The sequence below is a fragment of the Centrocercus urophasianus genome, unplaced genomic scaffold, assembly GCF_019232065.1.
Source record: "Centrocercus urophasianus isolate 14NV4802_14NV808 unplaced genomic scaffold, USGS_Curo_1.0 seq_19, whole genome shotgun sequence".
NCBI lineage: Eukaryota > Metazoa > Chordata > Aves > Galliformes > Phasianidae > Centrocercus > Centrocercus urophasianus.
Window position 1 is genome coordinate 6,522,136 of NW_024884744.1, and position 18,726 is coordinate 6,540,861.

The following is an 18,726-nucleotide window of genomic DNA, read 5'->3' on the forward strand; positions in this document are numbered from 1 at the left end:
ATGCATCCCTTTTCATGCATCTGTTTTCAGAGCTGTGTTAAAGATGAACCTTGAAGATACTTCAGAGAAAGCAAAGGACGGAGAATTCATGTTGCATGGCGAAGTGATGTCAGCATAGTGAGATCAGCAACTAAGCAGGTTCCTTAGATGCGCTGCTTGCCATTTTAATGTGCCATAATTATTACCTAGGTTTGTTTTTCACATATTTCTTCATATATCTGTTTGTGTGAATATATATATAGAGAGAGAGCGTGCATGGGATGATGATCTTCATCTAATTCAGGGCTTTGTCAGATCAGCTGCTGCTCATTTGGATCCTTTGAGTCTGAGCATATTTGGAACATTTTGTGCTTTTGAATTTTTCCTTTTTGAATAACATCTGAGAATTCTGCTACTGATCTACAACCGTGATCTTTTTTAAACTGTGATCATTTTGAGATGAGTAATAAAAGAGTTCTCTGCCTCCTAATATAACTTAATTTGTGGATGCTTTGTATTACGGCTCTAGATTAAAAGCTCTTAATAGAATGTCTAGGTCGCCCACATTGGCAGCTTGAAATAGTTCTGGCTGGTCCATCATAGACAAAGCAATTCTAAGTGCTGCCCAAATATTGCCTGATAGAGCAGGATGGGGCACCTGCTGTTGATTCCTGCTTTTCCTTTGCAAACTGAGAGCCGTGAGAAAATTGCTGACAGCCTCTCTGTAGGAAAGAAAAGAAAGATGTAATGTAATTTGCTTAATGAATAGCATAAAACTTCAGGAAATACCATTCTGGAATTGAGTGTATTTTTTAAATACACTCAGGTGTGTGTGCACCTCTCAGGCCTTTTGGTGTTACTCTTGTTTGATTTTCTTTAAACAAATGGACGTGACTGTAGTACTCTAGACCTTACTTTATTGGTATGCTTTATTGCTGTATAGATCTCTCTCATCTTAAATGTCCTAAGCTGACAGTAAGGACCCCTATAATGTAAACCTGTGTTTCCTAAAGGTTGTATTAAAAGTACTTTTGACAATATTAACTACTGTAAGCATTTTAACTGGAGTTTCCCTTATAGGTACAGTTTTATAATTTTCTTTTTTCTCCTTAACACAGGATTGAGTGTGAGAACAATCCCACAGATGTTGATAGGATTACTTGCACTTAGAGCTAGGAAAAATGCTTAAGCATCTTGTTGAATGGAGGATTTTTAAATTCAGTAATTCTGTTATGTAGGTTGAATGGATATAAACAAAATATTACTCATTTATTAGTGCTTTGTAAAATATATATATATTAGCTGAGATAATTAAACTGTATTCTATTTTTTTTTCTTAAATAGCTCCAGCTAGAAAATGAATTTTCACTTGGTAGATATGATTCCTGATTCTTTCGTTTACACATATTTGTAACTTACCTGTATGCTCCTAAGTTGATGCAGCTTATGCCTAAATTGTACCTGGACCTAATGAAGCCAGGTTGTATTTCTAAAGCACGTGTGTAAGCCTCAACAGCTTCTTCGCTTCGATCCCCATTTGCCAGGGTTGCTCCAAGACGGTTCCATAACGTGTAGTCCTGGTGAGAAAATGAATTCTCTACTGTAGGTGTCAATAGGAGGCGTAACAGCTCATCTTTGATTGCAAAGTAAGGTAGAAAATAACAATGTCATATCCTCTCTTCATTGATACAGAATGGAAGTTTCTGACTTGTGATTATAGGCGACTTTAAATAACCAGTACGACTAGTCATTATGCAGCTAAAAATGAGACATATGTAACTCTACTTACATATACTCCAAATGGGGCTGTCTGATAATTAACGCTTCTCTTTCAAGTGTTAAAATTTTAATGACCAAAGCAGCATCTCATTAATATTGGTCTGATCAAGAAAGAAGGAAAAAAACTGTGAAACTTAGTTGTTAAAAATGGGAAAGCATAAAATGTACCTCTGGCCGAACAGTTAAAGCAGCACTAAATGCATCTATTGCTCGGTTAAATTCTCCATTCAGGTGGAAAAGAACTCCAAGTCCTGTCTGCAAGTCAGGGTCTATCACGTCACCATTCTGGTGAGCAGCCTCTAGGTATAAATCCTTTACTTCTTCAAGTAACGAGCTAGACAAGAGTGAAAAATAACATGAAGTTGCATCTTAGAGATCATAATTATTGTACTTGATGTTTCAGAAGTGATAAACTTGAAAATAAGCTGCTTGAGTTCAATCACAGCAGAGATACGCTTCTCCATCCTGTTGCAAGCTCATTTCTGAAATACAGAAGTTTACCTGTGTGATGAAGTCAAAGTGAAGCTATGAATCCAAGTAAGAAAACATGAATGCTTATTATTAAAGCTAATGAAATTAGGTGGGTTTCTCAGTCGTAAAAAGAGTAGCCATTTTGGGGGCTGTAAATGACTAGCCAAGACCCCTGAGGATGGATGCCAAAATTTCCATCTCCTATATGTGCTGTAGGCTTCATAAAACCTCATCGGCAGTTCTGGGTGATGAGGCCAAAGTAGAGCAACTCTCTTATCAATTAAGTTGAACTTGCATATTACATTTTACTGACATTATCTTGTCAACCTGAGGCTCCTTCCTGATAAGGGAAAACATAAGGCCTGTCTTCAAAATGATATGCAGTGAGACAGCACTAGTTTTTTGGTTCTATAAATGGTGTCTATGCCTTTAATGAATTTATTATGAATTTCAAACTTCAGAAAGATTAATTGATTGGCCTCATGAAAATATGATGAAGGGCTGCCAAGTCATGATTTCTTTTGTTATTTAAAATGGTTGCCAGCTCCCATTACAGTATGCTGGGCTAGAGACAGAAAAAATGACCGCAGTGTCTTTGTTTAAAAACAAAATGAGTTTTAAACAAGCAGATGCTACCTCCCAATTATATTCAGTGAACTGAAGCCATGTCCCATGGCAAAATGGCTGATGTTCCTGGATTCTAGAGAGTTGGTTGGGATATAGGAAATTCGATGAACAATAGAAAGAATACGTATGTAGAGCAATACAACCTGGTAGGAATTTGGAAGCAGTAGAACGAGGATTTTGGGAATAAAGAAGCTGCAGTCAGGATGAATAGGATTAGTAGAAAGTTATGGGACTTGAAGCAACAGCTATCTTTTGATTGCAGTTTATGTTAACTTCCGTGGATGGAATAATGTAGTCCTTAGTCCCTAAACTGAATGTACTGTTTGTTTCCTACCTCTGCCTCTATGGACATTTAGTTTCTGGGTTTCCATCACAGGCAACGGGCTGGACTTCTACACATTAAGGGCACAGCATGAAGCATTGTTTGTAGTGGTCATTACATCTCAGCCAGCAGGATTTAACTGCGTTTACCTTTCATCTGACGTCTTAGACATTCTCCTGGTAAGTGCTGGGGACCCTTTTTTGCTTTTCGCTATGTACTTGTACTTTGGATTTAGCTTTATCCAGTTTCGTAGAGCTTGGTAGGCTTCCTGTTGGTGACCTGTGTTAGTATAACTTACAGCCAGTGCCATCAGAGCTTTTAGGTTGTTTGGCTGCAGTTCCAAGCACCTAGGCAGAAAATAAAAATATGTTGAGGGTTTTTATTTGTTTGTTTCTAGCCAACCACATTCTTGAGTGCTTTCAAAATAGTCCCTGTCAATAAATAAGTCACTTAAAAAAGATCTATCCAACAATATTTTCAAAGAAGGGGCTTTGTTTTACTGTTCTGTAGTAAGTGCATTATGCATTTGTACACAAACATGCATGCATGGGCCTTTGCATACACACATGAATGTATATAAATATGTGCACACTGGTAATGCTCTCATCTTTTTCATTATGAGTAAGTTGAGTGGGTAGATTGGTTTTATATTTTCTGTCTAGCAAACAAAAAGTTTAACTTAAATTCCTGCAAACAGTTTAATATGATTTTCAGCTCTGCAAAAAAGTATTTTGAAGAAAAAAAAAATCACTTTCCTATGAATCATCTCACAAATACTAAATTCTCAGTAATTCTTTGATAACGATGGAGCCAGTAAACTGGAACAGTCTTTCTACAGCTGTATATCATGAACTGAAAACAAAATCTGGCCTATTTTTTGAACATCACTCTTGTTTTAAAACTGGGGGAATAGAAAAGCCCTACATCAGGCAACCCCTTGGTCTTCTGTCTAGGTAAAATGGAAAGTTAGGTGTAAGTGAGAGCATCCCTAGGTGATAACTTGATGGTTAATGCTGCTAATGCAATTGAAATTTGAGAGGATACTTCTTAAGTGGAAACATGAAAACTCACTAGCGGAAGTAATAATAATGCTGATATTTTAGAGCTGACTTTTACATACAAGTATCTCCATCAACCACAGATATTCTCAGATTAGTATTCAGCAGCTGGAGGTGATTAATTCTAATTGAAAAAAAACACCAACCTCTTTGTTAAAGGACAGACAACAGAAAATATGCTAAGTGGCTAGGATATCAAAAAGGTACTTCATTTGCATTATGCCTGACTGGTGTTTATCAGACCATGCAACTTTCCTTCAGTGCAATTAATTACATTATTAGATTAACTATTCTACTTATTTCATACAATAGAAAGACTAATCAACCGTCTGTCACTGTTTCTACACCTGTGTCAATGCTTTGCTCATTTAAATAAATGGTTCAAGTTACAAGACAAATATGAGGTTAAATATACCTAGGTCTCCGTTACCCAATACTCATTCGACCCCTTATTTAGTGGTTATCTTTATCTACCTTTGAAGTGCGACAATGGCTGCTTGCTCATTTTCATTCTCTGCCTGTGTTATGCCCAGGAACTGCCAGGCCTGCAAAAATAATCATCATCTTGTTTTGTTATACAGACCCAAGTGCAAACACTTACAACTAGTATCACTTCCAGCGGGGAGGAGAATAAAGATTGATCTGTTCAGCAGTAATTACAGTTTTTTCTACGGTGTACAGGCCAACAGTACAAATCAGTGCAGTTCTGAATGCCTCTGAGCATGATAATATTTATAATCAGTTGATGCAAAAGTGTTTTGTCAATGTGTAAATGCATACTGGTTTCTCAGATGTAAGTTACTGTACATTTTAAATGTTGCCAGACTATTACAGAAAGCGCTGAACAACGATTAAGTTACGTATGTTTAAGGGATTCCTGAGGGTCTAGGAATTCTCTGTGCTTTTTGAAACACTGCTGCTTATTTTACAGTAGCAATAGATTCAAAGAGATCTGTATGCTTACATTGTAAATATTCTTCAGGTTTCAGTAATATTGTGGAAAATAATATGATTTTAAGAAAAGTCTTAGAATTCTTGTTAAATCATTTTTATTTTCCTTTTTGTAATGATAGTGTTTAATAGATTGAAAACATTGGGAAAAGGGAATGAAGCATTTCAAATATTGTCTCTCTTCAAAGCTTTTAAATGACAATTTGGCAATTCTGTCAATTCAAAAATAGATTCTCATCTTATGGAGAGCTCCCTGTTATCTATTTCAGAGCATATGTTATTCCAGAACCACCATAGTTGTTCAAGCTGTTTCAGTCAGTCATGACTAGCAAAGCTTTGGGTCATAGAACCATTTCATCTCTGTATGCTAAAGGGAGCCCCCTTTCCTTTGTCAACAAAAAGCATAAGAGTGGATACCTCTGCATCATTGGGCTCTTGTAGAATAGCAGCCTCCAGGTACAGGATTGTAACATGCAGGTCACCTTCTTTCATTTTTTTCAGTCCTTCCTCAAAAGCACCTGGCCAGTCTTTGAAAGGATTTTCTGTATGGAAATAATATCCCTGGGGAAGAGAATGAAGAGAGCCATGTTGAGCCCTGTAGTGAGGGATAGCAACTATGAAATTAAGTTTTCAGTATATTCTACCAGGACGTAAACATTTTTTCTATGAAAGAATGGATGAGCTCCCCTGTAAAATTTGAATTACAAAAACTGTAAAAGCAAACATCACTGGCCATTTATATTTGTGCTCTCTGTATATTTACTTGATCATTAGTTATGCTGAATGGTACTTATGTTGGGTGTCAAATACAATGGCAAAAGCTCACATTGCAATAGCAGCAGAATTGAACCTAGCATGAGCTCAGTACGTCCAATTTATGGAAAAGAGCATAAAGAGCACAAACCAAGAGGCTGACTCCCTGCAGTGCCTGCAACCTCATCTCTATTTCGTTAATATCCTGGAATCTTCAATTAATTTTCAAGATAAACAGTAGTGTTTCAGGTGCCTGAGTTGAATTTGGGTGTTTTTTGTTTTTTTCTTTTTAAAGTTTTGCTTTTTTCCTCTTCATGCCACTGCAGTGTGAAGAATGTATGCTAATATTAGCTACATAATGTATGTTGAGTTAAAGCATACAAGGAAGGGAATGAAGAAGAGTGTTTGAGTGTGCCTGTCTGGATTTCTTAGTACTTGGTGCTCTCCCTTGAGCGGCTGTTTTCAAGTGTACTCAGACTCCAGCAGTTTGCAATCCATTTGGCTGAATTCACACACTCTGCATGTCTAAATGTATTCCTACTGTGGTACTTTCTCAAATCCTACCCTATTCATAGACAATTTAAAAAGGATGAGTTCTTTTGGATAAAATTGGCTTCCATATCCCAGAAGAGTTTTCTTGCGATCCCATGAACAGCTGAAGCTCATCTAAAAATTTCATGGGAAGGATGCACAGTTTGAAAACAAGTTTGTGTTGTTACCTTCTCAATGGTAGAGATGGTGACTTGCCCTGGTGCTTCTTGGTTCTCTGAAATCCAGTTCCTGCGAGCCATTTCTTCCCATTCTGCTTGCATTTTATCCCAAAACTCTGTGTCTGACTAGAAGAAAAAAGATGAAAAAATGAACAACAAAATCCTAAAATAAAACGAAAGGCTTTTATTATACTTTTTTTTAACAAGTGACAATTTTGCTGAGCAGTGTTCATTCTATTAATAATCATGCTGACTGAAATACTACAGTACAAATATGGAATTTCATATAATTAAATTTCATCTCCTATATTGCAATGTATTTCTTCATCAGAAGACTCTTTATCTCGGAGGCAGCATATGTTCTGTCTGAAGCAGGATTTGCAGCAGTTTACACTGCATCTCATTGATGCTAACAGTAAATTGTTACTTTAAAATTTGAGTGGAAATGAAAGGCTCATCCCTAGCCAAAATGAAAAACAAACCCTAAGCATATATGCTAAAGAATAACAGTAGTTAAAAGTTTCTTTAAAAAACAAACAAAAACAATTGTCCTACTTTGATGGATTCAGCATCATTTTTGCCATGTAAAAGAGTAATCACCAAGTTTAGTGTGTGGACAAGATATTTAATGTAAATAGAGTCTTCTGACATAGTGGAGAAATCCTAATATTCATAGTGTCATAGAATGGTTTGGGTTTGGAAGGACCTTTAAAATAATCCAATTCCAACCACATAGCTATAGGCAGGGACACCTCCCTCTAGAACAGGTTGCTCAGCCTGGCCTTGAATGCTTCCAGATTGAGGGTATCCACAACCTCACTGGCAGCCTGTTCCAATGTCTCACCGCCCTCACAGTAGAGCACTTCTTCCCAATATCTGTTTTTTCAGCCTCCTCACTTTACCTATAAACTGTGAAAAGCAGTGCCATAGCAGAATATGTGCTCAACACTGCAAGCCTTTGCAAAGTTCCCCAGTTCCTTCAGGGCATGGCCAGGACCATAGTGCCAGTGAACTGACACTGCCGAGAGTGCAGTTTCTCAGTTTGTTTATGTCAGAGAATTAATAATTCTATTGAGGTATAGACAGAACTATTTGAGGGTAAGGTACAAAATTAGATTTAGATTTATAAATTTAGAGATGTTAGAAACTTGCTCACACAGTTCTGTCTGAATCTCTATTGGCAGATTGATTGCTCTTTGATACTGTTCTGCAGCCAGGCGTGATTTGCAAAATCTTAATTTGTGAATGTGTGACTTGCCACAGCTCTACTCCTCAGGCACTTGGAAAAAGGAAAATGCAGACTGTTAACAGATCTAGAATGAGTCAGCAGCCAGAATATGTGAGTCTGGATGTAAAGGGTAGGACCATAGCCACTGTCAGTAGGTGCAATTGCTATGAATCACGATGCTGTTTACAATGGCAATGTACATTCCCCCCCTACAAATCTGAAAGGCATTTCCCTTTGGTTCTTGCTGTATCACCTCCCTTGGATATCCAGCGCTTCCTTCCAGGAGGCTCAGACTTGTATGAATTATGCAATTAGCAGATCTGTGAAGATACCTGCTATGTTACTCTGCAGACTAGGAAACAAGTGTGAATCATTCATGCCCAAAGAGAAAATTACATTCTTTTTAATAGAAGCAAACAGAAGATGACAACTCTGTTACACAACAGCTTCTGAGGTTTCAAAATTTGCTTTCATTCCAAATTTGAAGGAAATAGAGTCATTTAAATAGTTGTGAGATTGTGCTGAAATATCCACTTAGGAACTGAAAAGGCTGGGATAAAGATTCAGATTGCTCCCTCTTTTATCAACTGTGAGCAGAAGCACTTGAATCACTTAAACTATCCTGTTCAACAAATGTCTCCATGAACTATTTTGCATTCCGTGCAAATCTGCACTGCACTGAAGAAGAAAATTACTTGACCATGTTCTTACTAGAGGTAATTTTGAGATTCAGGATGAGGAAAGGTAGTGGAAATTTCCCTTTCCTGCAGATTAATATTAATATAACCACTATATATACCGTAATTATTAATGCCTTTTAAAGCAGATTAAGTTATAGATCTAATGATACGTTTATATATATATATCATGCTTATAATGGCTTTTTTTTTTTTTTTCTTCTATTTTTCACACAAATATCACTTTTAGAGCCCACTGACTTGGAAGCATATAAATCACAATTCTTCAGCATATATAAAATCACTTTCAAGTGTTTTAAGCAAGGATGTAAGTGTTTTTAGGTCTTCAATTTGAATTCTGTTGCTCAATTACATATTTATTACCCACCCAGAAGTTTACTGTGTGCATACTGCACTTAAAAAGCCAATGAATTACTATGTGTTTAAGTATCCATGCTTGATGTTTATAGTGAATCAAAAGTGGAGGAAAAATGAAGTAAGAGAAGAGTTACTATGCTGTAAGTTCACTTATCTCATGCCACTTGGACGTGGGTCAGGACCCACCTGGTATTTTGCAGCTGTAACCAGGATTTGTAAGGTTGGGCAGGGTGGGCACTTCCTTTGTGCGCAGCAGCCCTGTGAGCAGCATTCAGTCTTAGGGCTCCTGCACCAGCTACAGCTTCTGAAGTGCATCCAGCACTTGGGGTTTCTGAAGCACGTGAGGCAAAGCTATGTGGAGCAACTGGATCATGCTCAATCATGGCACCTGGTAAAATGCCGTAACATTACCATGGTAAACAACAATTTCAATATCAGAGCGGTTCAGTCCTTGAGGTCCTTGAGGAAGAGGATCGTAAATATTACAGTCTTTACTAAAGGCCTAATTCTATTTCAGCTGTTATGAGTAGCAGTTTTCCATTGACTCCAGTGGCAGGGGAGTTAAATTAATATTGAGTGCTTCTGAAAATCTGGCTATGGCTCAAGACTCCTAGCTCTAATTTTAATTCCATTTGCTATGTGACTGGTGCTAATTATTTCATTTCAGTGTTTTTCCTACCTTAACGCTGACAATTTACTTTGGTCACACCAAAAGTTTTCAGAGCAGTTGAACAATTTTAACATATTCTCAGGTAATCTGTAATACCTGAGTGAAATGACAACTAGGGAAAATGTTTTATGCCGCTTATTCCTTCCACGCAGAATATTTTGCATTTTGTCAGAGAAGCTATTTTTACTCTTGGTATTTAAAAACATGCAGAAGCAGTTAAACAAATCAGAGGCAAAATATTCCCAGACTCTTTACTTCCTATGATAGAACAGCAGGGAGGAATGCTAACAGCTAAGTTATGAACTTCCATGTTTTCATCATTTTTTGTTAGAACTTTCCCCTACTGCCAAAACTCAATTTGCAGTGTTCTTTCTTGACCACTGCATAAAAAACAAAGGCTTTGTGGCTGTTCTTCCTTTGAATTATTGCATCCATGTGTTCTTCAGTGTGAATGACATGGTATGTTAAATTTGTGTGCTTACTAATTATCACTAACTACTGTTGTCACAAAATATAGCTGTAATATGCTTCATAACAGTACGTTATGCAGCAAGGTCCCACGTTACATTGGCTTGTAAATAAAATGATACCAAGAAGAACAGTTTAACGTTTCCTTTGTGTAACCTCACAGAGCTGTGGCATCTGCAGTTTCATCTCTATGCTAGGGAAATGAGGCATAACAAAATACCAGAATTGCTTTTTTCTACATCTGAAATGTTTCTCAGTTGGAAGTTTTTTCACTTTCTTGGTTTCATGTATTTTAATTCTAACTTATTTCCAATATCGTGGTGCAGAATAAATACAATAAATTTTAAAATCAAATATTTAAATAAATATAATTATTATAAAAATATAATAAGTATGGCTATAGAAAGGATCTGATTTCCCATACTGGTTTTTTTTTTTTTTTTTTTTTTAATTCAGTAGTGTCCATTGTTGGTAAAACACAGCTAATTACTGGAAAGATGATGTGTGGCACTTGGAAATAATGGCATGAGGCTCCTTGTGCTTCCCTCAGGTGTGTAGCAAAGGAATGTGGCGAAATTCAAATCTAGTTTCCAGAATGACAGAAAAAAGTAGCGAAGTCTAAACAGACTGAATCAGCATGAGGGAATTTAGATGCTCTTCAGTGAAAAAAAAAAAAAAAAAACAACAACAACAAAGCAACAGCAAAACACAACAAAACCCTAATTTACTGATGTCTTTATTCTTTAAAGAATCCCCAATGGCATAGATATCTTTAAGTGTACTTAAGAAAGAATTGCCTTACAGATTTTCATTTATCTCAAGATTTGTCGTCTTAAAGCCATTCCCACAGCCCTGAAGTGAAAACTGGGTGGAGGATAAAGTTTGGTGTCTTCATTTACTGAATTGTTAATTAATTCTTTTTGAGGCAAACCACAAGGAACCTGAGATTTACTTCCTTTTCTTGATCTGTTTTCTGGCTAATCTTACCACTTGAAGCTTTTCCTGTTGAAGAGTATTACAGAAACATCCAAAGCCTAAAAGAGGAATTTTTTGAACACCATATCTGTTCTCTTCTTGAGTGAGCACTAATTTTTCTGAGATGGCCTGCAATTTATTTCAGTCGCCTTGGATTTCTTACCGCTTCATTTTTGCTACAACGAAAATTCAGCTCTTTTCATATGCAAATGAAAATAGCTGTAAGGTCTTAAAGAATCTTCTCCTTTTTATTTTGACTACCTGGTCCAAGTTTCTATTTTAAGTATAAAGAATTGCGTAGACTGCCAGTTACATAGTTAGAGAAACATTTAATTAGATTATTTTAAATGGCCGTTTTCAACACTACATTAAAGCATTTTAATAATTTTTGGTGCCTTAGAATAACCTTTTAATGTGCAGGGTTTTTTTTTTTTACAATACATTGTCCTCCTTATTTTACTCTAAAAAATATTCAGTAATGGTTTATGATCTTTTATTAGCCTCAAAACACATTTTTTTTCCTACTTAAAGTCTGGTTCCCACCATTACATGTGATTTTTGGCAATTAGAAGAGTACTGACACCATTTGCTTAACAACTAACTGCAATGCAGGGATGTTAATCACCAATTCCCTGTGTCTCAGTCACAGATTTCAGTATATGTCCCACCTTAAAGATCACACTGCAGCATAAGTAGAAAAAACGAAAATTTTAAGCAGTGGTAATCTGAAAGCAAGTCTCTCCTTTCCTGCCAGGAACAAATGTGTATGACGTGCAGTATATAGCTTACATGCATAGTTTATAAAGCAGCTAATTTTACTGTATCCATTTTAACTTTGTAAATGCAGACGATTTTTTATGTGCATTGAGAACTGATGGTGGTATCTTTCTGAATACCTGTGCCTTTTCAAACTAGATTTATTTATCAGGAAAAGGAAATGCTTCAGTACTTAACATTCTGTCACTGATGATAAAAATTCATTGGTTACTTCTGTGCATGCAGTTACTCTCCCATCACAGCAAGTAATCATTCTCTTTATCAATGATATTTAATTAAAGTTTCAGTGTGGAGAGTTGGTTTGTGTCTACGTGACTGCACGCATTCAGTTACTGGGGTAAAAATATTTTTCACTCTTATACCTTAAATTTGGAAGTACTTACATTTATGGGGGATTTTCTTGACCCACTTGCTATAGTAAGACAAAATCAATTCTGAAAAGTTCATTCTCATCATCTCCATTTATAACTATCATTTTATATTTTGTTAAGAGAGAAACTGATATCTTAAATGAGTAACTCCAGGAACGGGATCTTTTCTCTGCTTTGAAAAATGTAGTACAAACTTTCTTATCTATTTGTGAGGCAAAATGAGTATGAAATCTGTAGAACATCAGCTGAAAAGGGAAAGAGTAAATGAAATAATACCTCCACAGCTGCCTTAGCTCTTTCAAATTCCTCTTCCAGTGAGTGATTTCTTGAGAGAAGAGGCCCTCCCCAACGCTGCTCCTTAGTTGATCGCACCTAACAAAAATAAAAGCATCAGAATGGGATGATGTACTCTGCCATGTTTCTGAGTTATTTCCTTAACTGCTTGGAGCACAAAATGTCCTTTTTCGTGGGCAAAACTAGTTGTGTCCTTGCAGGAATTCTCCTGTGCTGTAGAAAGATCATTCCTCATTAGAAGCAGAATAACTTGTCTTTCCTAGAGTTTTCTTATTCCTTAGGATGCTTTAAAGACAAAAGAGAGCCAAGAAAAGACAGTGGAAGAGTTGGGCTAGCAGGGTAATAGATGGCTGTTTTGTTAAGACTTTTATCTTAATTGTTGCTACTCCTGTATTATGACCATTGTAATGCATTCCACCCATTAGAGAAGCAGGTTTGCTATGACTTTAACTGGAGGGATAAATCCAATTTACAATCAGTAGCGCTCTGTTCTGCACCATAATATCAATCATAATGTCAATCCTATTGGAAGTACATAGCCATTTCCCCCTATTTCTTTATTAAAAATATTTTATTCATTCTTTTTGCATAAAAGGCACGGTACAAAAGCAAGCAGTATTCAGTGATAACTTAGAAAACAACGAAGTGGCTTAATCTTGCAAAAGAGCTCTGAGTGCTAATCTCTTCCCTTGTGTTTGTTAGAGGTTACACGCATTAGTTATTTGCCTGACCAGGATCCTAACTGCATTAATTTACATGATGATATTACAGATGACTGTGCTTATAATATTTATTTGCAATAAGCTGTGTTGGAAAGAACTGATTTTTGCTCATTTCAGACACACGGGGCTGTCTGCAAGTGTTGACACGTGCATTGCTGGCATGAAACACGCAGTACGTTCGTGTATGTTCACATGATGTGTATCTTTCTCTGTATACTTGTGCCTTTTTAACTAAGAAGATGACATACCTGTGTCAGTCTAGCCCTAAAATTTCTGTTTTGTTCCTATGCACTTTAACAATAAACAGAACTTCAGACAAAAGATGTAACTGTTTCAAACAGTCTCTTTCTATATGGGTATGTAATGCTGTCATATGATAAAATGAAACTGATGTTCTACAGAGAATAAGTGGAGGTTGTCTGGATTACACGTCTTTGAGGAAGGTGCTTGGATTTAATTTAAAGTTACCAGGAGACCTTAATTTTATCACTGTTTGGAAATTTAATTGACCTCCTTGTTTCTCTTAGTCCTTTTAATTTCAGTTTTACAGCTATTACTTCTTAGCCTTTCTTCAGTAGTTTAAAGCATGTTTAGTATTCCTTATTTTCTCTGTGGAAAAATACCCATTACTTTAATTAGGTTTTAACTGTCTTTTAAAAGATGTAAAGAGATTAAGATCTTAGCTCATTAGGAGTTGTTTTGTTCCTCAGACTTTAACCTTTTTTTGGTTCCTTTTACTTTCCCTCATTAATTGGTTATAGCTTAAATACATAGCCATGCAGATAACAAAAGCGAACACTATAGCCCAATACCTGTATTGCTGTTTCTTTTTAAAGTGAGCAAAAGATCTCCTGTTCCCAGAAATTATGGCTTTTTCTCCATGCTTTTCTTGTCCCCATACTGCACAGGGAGCACTCATTGACATCCCTGTACACTCTGAGACATAGATCCTCTTCAGAATTGCCTTCCAGTGTAGTGTTATAGAGCCTGCACTGTCACTCAGAAACATGATTTTTTGAGTGGTTGTGTTGGAATTCTTAGTTATCTAATAGGTATCTTGGTCACCAACTCATTTTCATGACTGTCTTCCTTATGTTTTCTCCATTCCATTCTTGCATTATTTACAGGTTTTACCAGTGGCTTGCATATTTATTTTAAGATCAATAATATTGAAGAAATTATTTCTCTTTGCAGTCACCGAAGAACTCTGCCATATGCTTTAAGTTCCAAGTAAAAACCTGCTGTTCTTGAGAACCTAAATTTAGCCAGTTTTATTCTTTTTAACAGTTACTAATTTTTTAATCAGGATATAGCGTGCTGAGTTAAACATCTCATTGAGTATCACAGAGCAACGTTTATCAATCCAACCTGTAATCTGATCAGAGAATGAAATCTGCTTTTGACATAAAATTCTGTTGATAGACATTAATTATGTTCCTTGCCTTTTCATTATTTATGAGTTGACTTTTGCCAGATGTTTGACTGCATCAGCTTTAGAATCCTTTCTTTCTAGTGACTGTAATTTCCTTAGGTCAAAGACAGTACCATAAATCATGATGCTTAGACTGATTTGTGCTGTAGAAGGGGACAGCGAACTTGTTAAGGCAACAGAGAGGTGAGGGGAAGAGGATAAGAAAGAAGCATAGAAGTTCCTTTCTCTGCCATGTGTCAGAGCATACGCACTCTCCTTGCATAATCCACACAGGATACACCTTCTCCTCCATTAAATGCACACGTGCTCTCAGTCAGAGGGGACAGAAGTAGCAAAAACCCACGTAAGCTGCATTTGCATATAGACAATGCAGCCTTATTTTGATTTGCCATAATCCAGAAATGAAAAAACCCACACGTAGCAAGCATGCTGCCTTTCACTAGTGCAGGAAGAGAAGGGATGGAAATGGAGCGCCAGCACTGGAGAACTTCACATCTCCAGCTGGTGATGGACTAGTACTCTGCAGCCACATCCCTAAGGGGAGTCCAGCGTGTATTATGGGTCAAGGTGGAATGGGTATGTCTGAGGCATGGACAGTCTGCATACACTGTGGTTTGATATGCTCACCACTCTACAGCGGAGGTGCTGTAGTTGATCATTGGCTGCTGTCTTCAGGGGCAAAATCTTCCGTTCCAGTACATTTGTGCACACCTTCCTGCGCTTGTAGTCTGCTTATGTGCTGTTGGACCTTAACTGTTGGTGAGAGGCTTAAATTATAGTCTTAATTTTTGAGCAGGTCTTCAAATAATGAGCTTAATCTGTCCCTTGTAACTTAATTTTATTAGAGTAACTGGCACGTCCAAAAAGAGCCAGGCCATTCATTAGTCTTATCATAGCTATCTGGAAGAAATGTGGAATAAATTATGCATTCTAAATATTGCTTCCAAAGCTGCAGATTACTAATGCTCTGCAGTCTTTGGGATACATCTTAGTCTTAAGAGTGTTGAAGCAGTAGAACTAGGTGTAGTTTTTAGTATGTCGAGGTTTTTTGTTTATGCATTCTGAAAGAGCAATACAACGTCTAACATACCTAGAGAGGGCCAAGATTTAAATTGTATTTTGAGAGTTAAAACATAAGCAGACTTCATGCATGTATGTTTGAACTTACTGTCTCCTTTTGCTTTTTGGAATTGTCAGAGAGAAAACAAACTTTCAGAAACCCCCATCCACTGTAGGGTATCTTGTACCAATAAACCCATAACAAGGAACTTTTCATTATGGCAGATAAAAGAAAGAAAAAAGATACTTAGTCTGATGCAGCTTAAGAATTAGTAGGGAACATACATTGTGAACGGAATACTAAGAAGCAAGTTGGCCACATCCAGTGACAGCTACCATGCTGTTGCCCTGTCCAACCTTCAAACACATTTCCTCCTTATTAATTCAGAGCTTGCCTTTGTGATGTATGACATAAGTGCTGGTAAATGCAGGATTTTGTTAAGAAGATTGTATAATCTTAATGAGAAAATGTAACCTAGTTGCTTAGTATTTCACTTGGAGGAACTAAATCTAACATGTCAAAGATGAGTGATGATGATGATTGTCTCAGAAACTGCTGATAGCTAACTGCAGCAAGTTTGACAGGATGAAATCTTTAGGGTAAGGCAGTGTCTGTTGTATCTGCAAAGGTTATCCTTTAAATGAGATAGACAAGATCTATGGAGGACAAAGTATGGAAAACACATGCTCTGATAAAAGTGCTAATGTGATTTCTTTTACAAACAGATTAAGAACTCTGTCAAGACAGATGAGCCTGGTTTTGGGGAACTGACAACTTTGGCAGTCCACATATAAGCAGGATAGAGCAGGCAGTGAATGAAAACACTACATTTCTGTGTAAACTAGCCAAAATAAGAACTTTAGGTCACTTATTTGCATTATTAATTACTAGGTCAGCATTTCATGACTTGAAGGGATTGCAAGTTTGAAGAAAGAACAGCTTATGATAAAGCAAAACAAAACATGAAATATGCTAAAGCATCAGATAGGAATTTTATATTCTGCCTATTCCACAAGTTGGCTGGTCCAACTTAACACTTTTTTTATTTTGAAATACTGTCAATTTTACAAAATACTACAGAGATGCTAATGATTGAATCTAAACCAAGGGATAAATGCTATTTTTTGCTCTTTCAGTTATTCTAGTGTAAGATAAACAGGAAATAGACATATAAATTAGAGATTTTACATACTAAATTTGCAATTGCTTTTCCAGAGAGCAGCAGCACTTAGATTCTGGAACAGTCTACTTCATTTACACACATCTAAGTTAAACATAATTATTACTAATAGTTATTATTATATGTACTATTAGACTGAAGAAAAAGTGTTTGGGGGCTCTTGAAGATGAGAAGGACGATGCTTGTGAAAACATGTTGTCTGTCTAAGGCTGATGATATTGTGCAACAGATCTTTTCCATTAAAGTTATGCATATTGTACAGAAAGAAGGCATTATGCATTGGAATTCATGTTAGGCTTTCCAAGGGGGAAAAATCCTGTTTGCAATGTAAAAAAGGCAGTGAAGAAGAGACGACTTTTTCTCTAACAACACAGAAATGAGCCTCTTTCTGTTTTCTGCAAAAAGTAGTGCATGATCTCAGGAAAGGCATTTGGCAATTTGGTACCTCATTTTTTCATTTTCAAATGGGGCCATTAACTTTCATTAATTTCCAGATTTTCTGTCTGACAGAAAGCTTTTCGAGTGCAGGCATAAAAATAGCTGTGGAAGAAGAAAAGTTGTTTTTAACTAGAAGTGAATCCACTGAACAACTCTCTCTCTCCTGTCAGTAGCATTAGCTGAATTTGAAAACTTTTGGATAAGAAATAAAATGCAGGAAAGAAGATGAATATGCAACGTGAACTAAATGAATGCATATATAAATGTATGTTCATACACATTTATGCATACATACATACTTAATACCTTACAACTTTCAGTAATTTCTACAAAGTCCTGTTCAGGGTTACCCTATGAGAGTGGAACTGGGCAAATCTACAAGCATGCAGCCCTGAGACCTCTGTTTTGGAGTTCATTTTCCAGCAGGAAAAAGTTCTTTGAACACATTGCTCCCCCTCTCATGGAGGTAAATTACTAAACAATGTTGGCCTCACATATTGCTTATCATTTCCCAATGTTGTGTATTTCTGATTCACCAAGAGACCTTGAAAAAAGTTATATTTCAGGGATAAACAACAACTACAAGTTCAAATTTCAGAACTGGAAGAAGGGAAGGAAGATGCTGCTGTAAATTGTATTTTGAGGCCTTTTGGACAGGAAGGTCACAGTTCCCTGCAGTATTAAACTGAATTTTTGAAGATGATGAAATAGTTAGGCTGGTTTGTAACATTAATTTGGAAGCTGTGTGAAGATTCAGCTGTGTAAGGATTTTAACTGATGATCCTGAACATATCCCTTAAATATTTCGTCCAGCATGTGAGTAGTTTGCCAATGGGACAATTCCTGCTTGCCTCTTCAATGTTACTAAATCTACCAAATGTCTCTTACCTGTACTGCAGGTGCTACTTCTAGTTCTGATGTTGAATCAGTGTCGAAAGCGCTCTTGACATTAGTCAGCTCAGACTGCGATCTATTTTCTGTGGACCTAGAAATAACACATTTACAGACTTACCACTGTACGCTGATACGCTGCCTTATGTATTTCAGGCTTACAGCCCGTGCTGGCCAATTAGTTTATTTCTTTTTGCTGAGCTGTTGAACTTGGAGATATCAAAGGTGCCTGGAGCCTCCTGAGTGTTCCTGCTATTCGGTTGTTCAGTCCCATGCAGACAATAGTTAATGCAACGGAATCAGGCCTAATTTACCAGTAAAGCACTGAGCATATATGAGCATGAACCCAGTCTAGTGCAACGGAGATGATGTCTCTATGACTTCATAGTAAAGCAAAATGAGGTTTGGTAATGGCGCAAGACTGCAACTGCAGTCTTTGTCTAACAATTAACCACTGCTTTACAAGACTTCAGCCTCGCTTATGTGCTCTTTTTTTTTTCTTTTGTGCCACTATA

At 36.8% G+C, this 18,726-nt stretch overlaps 1 protein-coding gene and 1 long non-coding RNA gene across 3 annotated transcripts in view; one reads left to right on the forward strand and one right to left on the reverse strand.

Moving 5' to 3' along the window:
• Nucleotides 1-466: 466 nt before the first annotated feature.
• PEX5L (peroxisomal biogenesis factor 5 like) overlaps nucleotides 467-18,726 on the reverse strand; it is a 37,181-nt gene continuing 18,921 nt past the window's right edge. For both annotated transcript variants that reach the window (XM_042821107.1, XM_042821106.1), the window contains 9 exons: nucleotides 18,209-18,305; nucleotides 12,471-12,566; nucleotides 6,660-6,776; nucleotides 5,605-5,748; nucleotides 4,711-4,781; nucleotides 3,328-3,525; nucleotides 1,927-2,092; nucleotides 1,399-1,556; nucleotides 467-701 (listed from right to left, as the gene is read on the reverse strand). In XM_042821107.1, coding sequence (XP_042677041.1) covers nucleotides 497-701; nucleotides 1,399-1,556; nucleotides 1,927-2,092; nucleotides 3,328-3,525; nucleotides 4,711-4,781; nucleotides 5,605-5,748; nucleotides 6,660-6,776; nucleotides 12,471-12,566; nucleotides 18,209-18,305 — 1,252 coding nt within the window. In that variant the 3' untranslated portion in view covers nucleotides 467-496. The remainder of the gene's footprint in view (nucleotides 702-1,398; nucleotides 1,557-1,926; nucleotides 2,093-3,327; nucleotides 3,526-4,710; nucleotides 4,782-5,604; nucleotides 5,749-6,659; nucleotides 6,777-12,470; nucleotides 12,567-18,208; nucleotides 18,306-18,726) is intronic.
• LOC122161575 lies at nucleotides 2,209-4,866 on the forward strand. The gene is made up of 3 exons (XR_006169216.1): nucleotides 2,209-2,295; nucleotides 3,233-3,357; nucleotides 4,818-4,866. It is a non-coding gene; the product is annotated as an uncharacterized LOC122161575 (long non-coding RNA).